We start from the raw sequence: 12589 nt of genomic DNA, 5'->3' as shown, positions 1-12589 counted from the left end.
TTATTAAAATTTAATATTTATCAGAATAAATAATGAGTTTAATAGAATAAATTAAATAATAACTCTGATTCAATCTATTGAATAACTTTTGACACTTTGTTTTAGTAAAAACTAAATTCAACTTATTTAACTGTTTTATTCACTGTATGTTTAAATTTTTAAATTTGTATTCAAACAAAATTCAAATACGTACGATTTTAGTGAGTTGTACTCGAATAAGTCTAATTTAACAAAAAATCACAAACTTAACCTATAAAAAAATTGGTTAAATTCAACTTAATCTATCAAATAATAAATATGATACTTTTTTATGAGTTAAGTTGAATTCAATTTATTTAAATATTCTATTATTGTATGTTTAAATTTATAAACTCGTATTCAAAATTAATTCAAATACAAATTTAGTGAACTAGATCGGACAAGTCCATCCAAAAAAATTCACAAATCCTATATATATTAATGTTACCATCTTTCATATATGTATTATTTTTCATGAATGGAGGAAATACATGTTTCACTCAAATCAAACTTCAACATAATAAATTTTTTAAAAATAATTAAAATAAAAATGTGTAATATTTGACTTTTACTTCTACAAAATGTATCTCAGCTTATTATTATTTTACAATTTAAATAAGTTGAGATTAAAGTTTCATTATTAAAATTTAATATTTAACTTAATAAATAAAGAGTTTAAATCAATACATCATGTAATGACTTTAAGTCAACCTAATAAATAATGAGCAGGTCAACCTATAAAATAATTTAACCTATTTAAATATACTATGTAGTTTAAATTTATAAACTCACATTCAAACAAAATCAAAATATAATTTTAGTGGGTTGGGATAGGAGAAGCTCAACCCAATAAAAATTTACAAAATTCTTAATATTAGCATCTTTGATAGATTGTTATTTTAAATACAAGTCAGTTATATTTATCATCTGGACATAATTTATTAACCCTTTATATTCTAAATTTTAAAATTTAAACCTCTTTTAATTGTACAAGTTAAATTTTATTCCAACTTTCAATTTTGATGCAATATAATGAAATTAATAAATGTAGAAACACTGTATTTTGACTCAATTAATGTATTTTTATAATATATTATGAAGGCTCAAAAGTATCTTCTTGTAATTAAATTATTTTTATTTAATGAATTAATTATATGCTGAAAGTTTTCACTATATAATAAATGTGGTTTTTATTTTTATAAAATATATATTAATCTAATCAATTTAAATATTATATCCAAATTAAATATTTAATTTCATTATCTATTCAAAATTAATGATTAGATTGTGATTTTATGAAAATATTCACTGTCATAATTTACTAATAATTTTTTACTGTTGAATAGTAATGATAATTCTATTATAAAAATTATTTAAACCATTTCAAATAAATATTCCTATTTTTAGAAAATACATATTTCATTCGATATCACAAACTAATCTAAAAATAATAATAATATTATGTAATATTTGATTTTTACTTTTATATAACTGTACCAACTTATTATTATTTTATAAATTAGATAACTTGAGATTAAAGATTGTTTATTAAAATTTAATATTTAACTTAATAAATAATAAGTTTAACTTAATACATCAAATAATGAGTCTAACTTAACCTATTAAATAATGAGTCAAAATAAACATATTAAATAATAAATTTATGGATAAGCCCGGTCCAACAAAATTTCACAAACCCTGGGTATATTAATGGTATCATTTTTGATAGACATGATATTTTAAATACAAGTCTCTCTAATGTTTCAAAGAGGAGGAAGGTAAGGCAAACAGAGTCCTGAGATAAGAGGGGGCTTTTATTTCTCTAATTTGCCCCTTTGTCACGCGTTCGTGTGTTTGTCATCAGCTTCTCAAACTCGGTCCTTGTTCTATGGTGTGTTTCTTCTACAGCTTCTCCTGTTTTTACCACTGATCAATGCTCCATATTATCAGGTTTCAGGTTTCATCTTTGATCTTGTCTCTCGCCTTTGCCTTTCATATGATTATGTGATGCCCTCAACAGCCAGCCAAAGACCAGATCACTAGGTAAATCCGTCAACCGCAAATGGTTACACCCATTCTCATGTTTTTCCCGATTTTGTGCATTCAGATCAATTTATAACCAGTTTCTGTAATGGTTCTCTCTTGACAAGCTTTTACTTCTGTTAGTTGTAGCCTGGTTGTGTGATCAAAGCTTAGAAGATGGCAACCTAGGATCGTTTTTGTGTATTTTCTATACCCTTGATTGTTAGCCTTGATATATCAAGCATTGAAGTAGGGGATCGAAGTTCATGGAACAATGCTCAACATTCTCAAATGGGCCTTCTTTAGACCTCCTTGGAGTTCAAACAGTTGGTGAATTTTCTGGAAATGGTTGTTGTCTTGGAGAAGACCATGTTGATAACGGTGCTCACCATGGTAAACTGACTCAAAAAGGCCTGTTCTATGAACTTCTCCCTCTTTATCTGAAGGATAATTGTTCCCAAGTTGGTGCTCGGCCTTTGCTGGTTTTGGTCGATGGACAACAGCTCGATTTGTATAAACTGTTCTCCCTTGTGAAGGATAGAGGTGGATATGCTAAGGTTTCGAAAAATGGATTGTGGGGTTCTTTGACTAAGGAATTGGGTTTGAACCTTGAAGTTTATTCACCAGTGAAATTAGTGTACGCCAAGTATCTGAATGATTTTGAAAGGTGGCTCAAGAAAACTTTTGAAGAGAAGATTTTAAAAAATGGGAATCATGGGTGTGATTGGGGTTTGAAGTGGTTGCCAATGGATATAGAGAAAGAGTTCAGAGGCCTGTTATGTCTAAATTCAAAGAAAAAAGCTGATGATGAACTTTTCAAGTCAAAATCAAATAAAAAAAAGAAAAACACTGATTTGGCTAACCACAAGAATGGTAATAATCTATTGGACACCAAAGATCAAAATAATAAATCTGAGGATGTCCAACACATTGAAGGTGACAATAATGAAAAATCCTGTAATGGAATTAAGGACAATCCTGCAACCTTGGGTGCAGAATGTGCTGACAAGGAATATAACCCTCGCAAACGCAAACGGGATGCATTCTCCGGCATGATAAACTGGATGAAGGATATTGCAAAACATCCTCTTGTTCCTTTAACTCAACCGATACCAAAACCATCAAAGTGGAAGGAGTATAAAGGCCGGGACTTTTTTGGTCAATTTCTGAAGGCAAGACTGATTCTGTCACCGAGAACGCATGAAGAACCCAACAGTGGATTGTCTTCTTTGCAGGTATAAACATCAATGCCCAAAATTAGCTTATCCATATAATTTTTGCTTGTCATTTCATCTCCTGAAGCATATCAGCATCCTTTGCTTGAATGTGTAATTATCATTTTATTTTATCTGTTAGGCATTACAGCATGCTTAATTCTTCCTAGGTAATAATTACTTGATCTGATTCCATTAGTTTGTTTCCTATATCAACTGTGCATACCTTCCAAATCTTAGCTTGCAAGTCAAGTTGTCATAAACTCATAGTGCCTGTATAGACTCATAATCTCATTAGAGTTCATCATATCATATTGATAATTTTAGAAAACCTATAAATGATGTACATTCATGAACTTAATACTTCTGATCATAGTTATCAGAATCTTGTGATTCACGATCTAAATTTTATAATTAGATACATTTTGGCTATCTATCTATTTGTATCACAAAATGAATCTTACATGATAAATTGACGAATCTATGTAATTTGGTGTCACGGATATGATTCACACAATTCAACTATTTATATGCTTTTACTTTTTTTATCAATTCTTATGAAAAGAAAAATAAGCAGTCTTGTGAACTTAAATTTTTAAATGATTAAATTTTTTTCAGTTTTAATCAACTAGTTAAAAAAATATTGTATTATGAAGTTTCCTTAAAGAACATTAAATGCATTATTGAGTTTGCTCCAAAGAGAGTAAGCTTTAGCATTATGGTAAGCATGCTGTGATGACCCTGTGATCATGGTTTCAGGATATAGACCTTTTTGCTCATATTGTTGCGTTGCCTACACCAGCCACTTTTCAAACTTTACAATGCTGTGAACTGTGTGCAATAAGAACTTATCATTAAGGATGTGGAAGTCAATTTCACACCCATTACCCATATGCATGCTTACTTAATCAAGTATAAATGGGTAAACCTATATTATTTGTTAAGCCATTTAACTTTACAAACACTAATGTTGTTAAACGGTGGCACCATGGCAGTCATGGAGGAATGGCATGGTGGATTTTTTGCCAAGCACAGAGTTCACATTAAAATAAAAGGGATATTTTCTTAATAAATTACAAATAATGAAGAAAGAAAGCCTGGATTCATAATCTAGCTTCGATATAAATTGCATTTAGATTTTCTTGTTTAAATTTTGTTTGTTTTTTCTTTTTCCTATTTTACTTTTTTGAACATCGTGCTTTGAATATGACTATTGTGTTATGTGTAAATACTTGCTATGTTTATCTGCTGGTACCATTCTTTGGGTTAATGGATGTTAGGTTGCAGCCTTCAAATCTGTTTTATTTCTTGTATGATGCTGATTTTAGTTTGTTGATGGGTTATTTTGTTTAAATGTGTAATAACTTATAGACAAGTTGTAAGCTACTGATACTTTGATGGTTTGGTTAAATTACTAGTTATAGTCTACTGTTAAGTAAACTGGTTATAAATGTATTGCAGATGTTATGAAATGTCATACCAATATCTCGTATACAATCATTCCATATCTTGTTCTTTTTTATGTGGTTTGTGCTCTCATGTTCATCATAATAAACTCAGTTCGGTTTCTTTCATTTTTTTTCTCTTTTTCTCCAAAGTGACATTCAGTACCGCAGAATATAGCTGGTTATATAGTAGTACAATAATATTTTTTTGGAGCTTGGTAGATACTTTGAAGTCAAAAGTGAGTTCCAATGTCTTTTTTCCATTTCAACCACCAAGTTTGTATCCTATGTGTGGCAACTTTTATTAATTTTTCCATCATCATTTTATAATATTGATTCTAGATAATCTAACCTGAAAGAAAAAACCCTTAGATTCCAATGTCTATCTCCAAAGCTCGTGTTTATAGTTAAGTTCTTCCCTTGATTCCTTAACCAAAATTTCATTTTCAAAAAACCTGCATTTAGATTTAATCTTTTGTGCATCCCTAGAAAGCACATCCAATACCAAATTAAACATACAAGGACTCAAGGTTGAATCATGATGTGAATCTATCCTCACTAGGAAGGCCTTAGTTTTAGCTTTAAGAGTGCCCCATTTACCCTATCAAATGTTTGTCTTGAATAACTCATATAGTCAGTAAACACCTTTCTTTCCTAAAACCTTCTACAGTACTTCTATAGTAGGCCTTCATAGCATAAGCACAAATTGATTCTTTGCAATCTAATCTCTCATGTTAATCTATTGGTCAATCACCTTTTCCAATAATGTAAGTGATGGGCCACCCAATGTTGGGCTTACCGGGCCTATTGTTAGGAGTTAATAAAGAAGAGGAGGATGAGAGTAAGAGGGGAATTGGAGGGAGAGCATGGCAGAATGAACAATTGGCTGGGGGATATAAGAATCAAAAAGAGCGAGGGAGAATCTAACTGTTGGAGATCCCACATCGACTAGAGATTAAAGCATTTCATTCTTTATTTTTGTTGCTGGTTTCCATCAATGACTCTTTAAGTTTTATCCCTTTATGGTAAACACAATTCTGAATATCTCCCTTGTTTTAGTGAGTCAAATGATATTCTGCTCCATTTTATTATTATTTTTGTTTTCTTTAATTATTCTTATTAACATTTGTACTTCTTTTTAGTTATTATTTTTTAGTATTATACTGCTACCCTTTTCAATTTTGTTTTCTTGATTATACTTAATTATTTTATTTCTGTTACTTTTTTTAATTATTCTTTATTTTGTTTATTTCTGTCTTTCAACTCTGTTTTCTTTGATTATCCTTTATTCCGTTGATTCTTTATTCCTTTTTTTTAATTTTTGTTGTCTAATATTTAATTATCCTTTTTAATATTTGTACTACCACCTTATTTTTAAGTATTTTGTACTTCTTTTCTCTCCCCGTTTGAATAGCCTTTTCTACAATGGTTGACATATTTTGTTATATTTAGTTTTTTTATTTATTTCTGTTGTTTTTTAGTTTCTATACAACCACAGACCCATGCATATGTACTTATATATTATTTTTATTGTCTGTTATGGCTTTTGCCATAGGTTGCGCCACACCACCATCTGTCCATCTATATATACGATTTATGATACGACATAATGGCATTTGATCCATGTAACTGACATTTCCTAGTGAGACCCATATGCACAAGATCAAGCTGTATCTAATGCTTATAATTTCTCATAACATTGATCATAAACTCCTCAAGCAATCACTCCAATTTATATTACTTAGGTATTGAAATAGAAGGACATGCTTCTACTAGAAGACAAGATCTTAGTGATATATTCATTTTCATGCTATGTGGAAAAGTATGTTCAATTTATGGAATTATATGTTTTGCAGAAGCAGAAGATGCATCCTGTCATTTACGAGGATCATGTTGCTCTTGGTCGCCAGGCTACAGGAAAATCGAGATGCAATGAGAGGCTGCCTTCCTCTGTTAAAGCTTGGTCATGCTCTTGCTGCAATCCATGTTCTCACAAAGGAAATACATTGGCAGGTTCACATGATAAGGTGGCAGAAAAATGTCCTCATGAGAAAACATCTGAAACCCTAGATGTATTGACTGAAAAAGCAATGGCTGAATCATCTGGGGACGAGTTTCTTGGAAAGCAAGTATCTGTAGGCCCTCGTTTTCAAGCTGAAATCCCTGAATGGACTGGTGTAGTTTCTGAGAGTGACTCTAAATGGCTGGGCACACAAGTATGGTCTTTGAAACAGGGCACAGAACCTGCTACTGAAACAGATATTGGAAGGGGAAGACAAGAGAAGTGTAGCTGCGAACATCAAGGTTCTGTTACGTGTGTTAGATTACATATCGCTGAAAATAGGGTGAAATTGAAGCTTGAATTGGGTTCTACATTTTACCATTGGGGATTTGATCGAATGGGTGAGGAAGTTTCACTTCAATGGACAACTACAGAAGAAAAGAGATTTAAGGATATCATGAGGTCAAATGCTCCCTCTAAAATTAAATACTTTTGGAACAATGGATTCAAATACTTTGCAAACAAGACAAGAAGACACTTGGTGAGCTATTACTTCAATGTGTTCCTCATTCAACTAAGAACCTATCAGAATCGAGCGACCCCAAAGAATATTGATAGCGATGATGAAGTAGAGTTTGGATATTTGAGCAAAGGTTTTGGGATGGAAACCATCGAGGGTCCTGATGATGATTTCCTGGAGTGTTCTAAGAACGAGCAGTACATTAATTTTGATTAGACAAGATTAGTGTAAATTTGATAATTGGATCTGAGCCACTTTGAGCTCGAGAATTTTTTTTCCTGAGACACTTGTATAAGACTCTTCCTCCATGATCTCTGGTGAATGCATTACTTATACTAGCAAATTTTTTGTATAATATAGGGAGGTAGATAGAGAGAAAAGAACCAGGCTGTGTAGTTCTTAGTTTTGGAACTTGGAAGCAAATATGGACATGTGTTCGAGTCATTTCTGGCCATAATGAAGAACTTGCCGAGGCTGCTGTTAATCTTCTTGGAGGCTGCACTGTTAGTGCTGTAAACTTAGTGTTGTTTACCCCGAGGTAGTGTTTGCAATGTTATATTTCTAGTCATTATTTTGTAAATTGAAATTATAAATTTTTATTTATGATTTTTTTTCGGAATTGAACCACCTTTTGTTTGAAGTATGGGCTGGTGAATGTGATTTTTTTTTTGTCTAATCTCACTTATAATTCACAGAAAATGTGAGAGAACTAAGGGGAATGCTTCTTCTTTTTTTTCCTCAGAATTAAAAATTCGTGGGATGAATGTGTTTGATTGTGCATTTTGTTTCTTATTTTATTGGTCTTATTTCCTTGTTTTGTTGTCTGGTTATAACAATTGAGTCTTCTTTCTAAAACAAATATAATCACTTCCATCATTTCTTTTTCCTTTCTCTTATGAATTAGACAGAATCATGTTTTTGGCCTTCTGTTGAATAATATTATTTTTATGAACTATAATTTATGTTTTTTAATATTAAATAAAAATTGTTTAATGGCAAAATTTATTCGTTTTAGTTTAAAAGATTATCAAGAGTGTTCTCAATTCATACTATTATTACTCCTACCAAATATTGAATTGGTGTTTTTTCAATTTAAGTAAAAAATCTTAAAAAAAATTAAAGCTGCCTAAAAATAAATTTAAATTGTAAAATAAATACATACAATCGGCAGCTATTTAAATAAAATCTTATATATATATATATATATATGTATATATATGGAAAAATATTTAAATTATACAAATACATATAATTAATTTTTTTGTTTAAAAGGCAAATTAAAAAAATCTTTTTTTACAGTACAATTACAGTTGATGTTCTTCGTGATTACAAATACAACATTATATAATGATCCTCATTACTTTTATTATTTGTTAGATGATAGTGTAATAAATCATTAACTCAAATTAAAATGAAGATAAAAAAGAACTGATAAAAGGAAAAACTTAAGTAAACAAAATTTCAATACTTCTTTTTTTCTTACAGTAAAAAAAACGAATTTTTCTTTAAATATAATGAGTAAACAAAAAGAATGCAACTCACAAGAAATTTCAAAAGGAAAATGTATTCTCTCTCTGCTTCCTATTTAAAAGACCATTTAAAACAAATTGCTGTCTTTCTGTAAGATTTAGTTGTAATTAAATTATGTATTAATTATTTTTCTAAAATTCTCTTAATTAATTAAGATGTTTTTACTAAAAAATTAATAATTTTTTTAAAATATTAAATATATTTTTAGTTACACAACTTATTTTAGTTTTTTTTTTAAATTGCAGAAATTAGTCATAAAAAACATAATTATTCTTTAGTCGTTTAAAAAGACTTAAATATGTATTTAGTTTCATAAAATGAGTGAGTTTTAATTTAAATTCTATATTAATATTTTATTTGTTTTTTATTCTTTTAAAATTGAAAATAGTTACTTTTGATTTTTAGTATTATGATACTATTAACTATAATGTGTTGAATAAAACATCTTGTTTATGCGTTCAATAAAACATATCATATTATGTTGTGATATAATAGCAATATGTGAAATTCTAAAAAGGAATTAAAATTAGTATAATAAATATTGCTTATCTATCTTAAAATTGAATACTAAGAATTCAAAATAGTCCTTTTTTTATATTCTTTATCATTTTCTAGTCCTTCACTTTGTATTATCAGAGATCAAAGAAATTATTAATTCTAAAAATAAGGAAGAGTTTAAAAATGTTTATTGAAAAATCTTTTGCAACCTATTCTAATTAGACACAAAATGAGGTTGTAAAATCGTAATGGTGTTAGAAACAAGTTTACAAACTTTTTTACAAATTCTTAAACCAATGCCTTAGAAAGGTCAAGTAAGAGAGATAAAAAATAACTAACACTCCAAGTTTTGTATTGATTATCTATTCTGGTTCTATTCAATTCTTCTTTACATACTCTAGAAGGTTCTATTAATATCAAAAGATTAGAAGTATTGTTCTTCATCATTTTCTATTTACAATAGTACATAAAGTCTTTTCATAGGTTATATGCTCTCTTTTAAGATTAAAGATTTAAAGATTGAGTACACAAAATATATTTTTAGGTTAAGTTGGCAAAGTTTCTCTAGACTATATAACAATAAGTTGTTTAGTATTTCCAAGAAAACTCTCACTGAGGGAATATAATAAATGAACATTCTTTATTTCAAGAGTCTTAACTTCACTGAATGAAGAATTTACAATTACGAGATCTCTCCAAAGTTTGGTTTGTAAGTGCAATCGATTTACATGTCCATCAAAACGTTTAGTATGAACAAAATTGTAGACACTCAAAGAGTTTAGTATGTACTTGATAGCTGTCATTTTGCTGTCAAATTAATATGATTCTAGCGTAGACTTGTCTAACACTAGAGAGATGATAGTATAATTGTGGACAAATGTCTCCAAGTCGTCTCCCAACGAATCCAATAGTAAAATCAGTTGATCAGGGTTTAAAATCTATCTGCAAGCAATAAAAGTTAGCAATAACAATACAGATAAAAAGGGGGTTTGAGATAGTTGTGCAAAAAATATAAAAAAAATTAAAATAGCAAATAAAAAGCGGTTGATCCCAAGTTCTTCCCCATTGAATTCTTCATAGGTTCTCTAAAGATTAATCTTTTTTCAATCCTCCAACAGAGCTAACCAGATTGAACATGCGCCGATCTGATTCAACTGAAACTCACCAGTAAAGCATGCGTCTACTAGTTTAATCAATACCCACTTTGTTCCATGCGTATACTCCATGGGAATGCTTAAGATAAGGAAGACTCTCAATCATGCGTTCAAGTACAACCTCTCACAAAAACTAGTTTTCCAGGAGATTAGACAATAAAAACAACTGTTATAGAGAATTAAAAATCGAAACTTTTATTGAACAAAACCTCAGAACTCAATGGGGAATTACAAAAGAATCAACCAAAAAGGTTTAGCCTTCCATGCGGAGGCAAAACAAAAAAATTACTAAGAAGAAAATAAACTAAGAAAACCCTATGAAGCTCTCCCTTTACTCCTTGATGCTTGTGTCCTTTTATAGGCTTTTCTGCTCCAAGGATCTTGAGAGAATATTGTAGTTTATATTTTGTTAACCGTTTCCAAGTTTCTATTTTTCTAGAATTCTTGTATTTTGCAGAAGATTTGCTTCCAATTCTGTTTCTGAGATATTGTAGATTTTATTTTTTCTTTCTTCTCAGAATTTGTTTTCTGTTTTGGTTCAATAAGCAACTTGGACTTTTGCATATTTGGCCCATTCACAAAAGGTAGATGTTTCCTCCGGATAATTTACTCTAAAAACACAAAATTAACAATAATAATAGTTAAGGCCCAAAGAAACCCAATTATAAGAATATTAATTAAAACAATGGATTTATTATAGTCCAATAATCTATGAATAAGGCTAATGAGTGTGAATAAATATATGCTTATCAGTACTGCAACTTTACAAAATATTATTATAACCAAATAAACAATTAAAATTGTTTTTTGTTATCATCAAAATGTAAACTCATAATATGATCTTCTAGTCATCAGAAACTAGTAGGTGATGGATCGTCTAGTGTCTCAACAGATTGTCTATAAGATCTTAAGTCATCCAAAGTCTCAACAAATGTAATGTAATGCATGTTATGTGGACTATCCAAATCGTTTAAGGTCTCAACATAAACTAAGGAGAAAAAGAGAACACATATACAATTAAAGAAATAATTTTTTCCAAAAGATCCTTATCAAGCTTTTCTCTAAATAAAAAATTTTGAATTGTTGAAAATGTAATATATTGGTGGAGTAACATGCAAATGATAAAAATCTACTTTTTTTTTATCAGGAGGCAAAACTCTGAAGTTAAACATGAGTAGTAAAATATAAATTTTATCTGTACAATGAAGTTGTCCAAATAAGTTGATCAAATTGTAAAATTTATTTTTACTTTTGAAATATGCATTGCCTAAGATAAAATGATAAAATGTGAGTATTAAATCTTTAAATATGTTAGAAACTCTTATATGTGAGATATTGTTTTTTTTTTAATTTAGATATTGTAAAGTATGGAGGGGATAAAAGGAAAAAACTAATCTGGATTATTGGAAAGTAAATCCTTTTTAAACAACTATATCAAATATTCCATGTTAATTATGTTTTCCGAGAGTTAAAAAAATTCAATAGCACAAAAGATGAATGCAAAAATTTCAACTTCTAACTTGTTTTATTTATGATTGAAGTTGTGATAATAAATAATTATTTTAAGGATTCTTACTAAATAATTGGACCTAATTGAAATAAATACTAAGACATTTGAAAAATGTAGATCAATCTATTATTGCTCTTAGGTATAATTTTTGCTTTAATTACATGATTTGTCAGTCTTGTGACAATCTATCTAGCTCCATTATATAATCTTGTGACTAGTCTAGGTTCTGCAAAAGCATGATTGTAGTTCCAACATTAGTTTGATTTTATAATTAGAAAGATCATATGTTCTAAGATGAGGATTATTTCTTCAAATGACCAACTATTTTAAGTTTTTGACATATAAATTGAATTAGAACTTAAATAGTATCTTCTATATTGTGAAAAAGTTTTAATACTATTATTTTTAGTTATGTATGACATTAAATGTAATAAAAAAATCATAAGATTTTAAAATATACCTAGAACTAATTAAAGATATATTCATAAATCAGATCCAGAATTTCAATTATTGATGACAAAATGGTTTAAAAAGACAAAAACTTTTTATCATTAATATAAGGAGTCAGTTTAAAACATATACTATTTATTCACTTTAACATTTATGACGTCATTAAACTATGTAATTAGAAACTTATTTTGAATATTTATTAAAGTATAACCATCATTAGATACAA

The 12589-nt window shown here is 29.0% G+C and overlaps 1 protein-coding gene across 5 annotated transcripts; it reads left to right on the top strand.

Moving 5' to 3' along the window:
- Window positions 1-1749: 1749 nt before the first annotated feature.
- LOC137812655 (AT-rich interactive domain-containing protein 2-like) lies at window positions 1750-7861 on the top strand. Of its 5 annotated transcripts, none has more exons than XM_068614787.1 (4): window positions 1750-1796; window positions 1969-2061; window positions 2185-3275; window positions 6556-7861. In XM_068614787.1, the coding sequence occupies exons 3-4, from the start codon at window positions 2307-2309 to the stop codon at window positions 7435-7437; spliced, it is 1851 nt and encodes a 616-aa protein (XP_068470888.1). In that variant the 5' UTR covers window positions 1750-1796; window positions 1969-2061; window positions 2185-2306; the 3' UTR covers window positions 7438-7861. The 5 variants fall into 5 exon arrangements, with proteins under 5 accessions (XP_068470888.1, XP_068470890.1, XP_068470887.1 ...); XM_068614789.1 differs by having other exon boundaries at window positions 1752-1796; window positions 2191-3275; XM_068614790.1 differs by having other exon boundaries at window positions 1792-1909; window positions 2191-3275.
- The last annotated feature ends 4728 nt before the right edge of the window (window positions 7862-12589 follow it).

Source organism: Phaseolus vulgaris, chromosome 2, assembly GCF_000499845.2.
Source record: "Phaseolus vulgaris cultivar G19833 chromosome 2, P. vulgaris v2.0, whole genome shotgun sequence".
Taxonomy (NCBI): Eukaryota; Viridiplantae; Streptophyta; class Magnoliopsida; order Fabales; family Fabaceae; genus Phaseolus; species Phaseolus vulgaris.
Note: the sequence above shows the minus strand (reverse complement) of the source record. Positions and strands in the feature narration are given on the sequence as shown.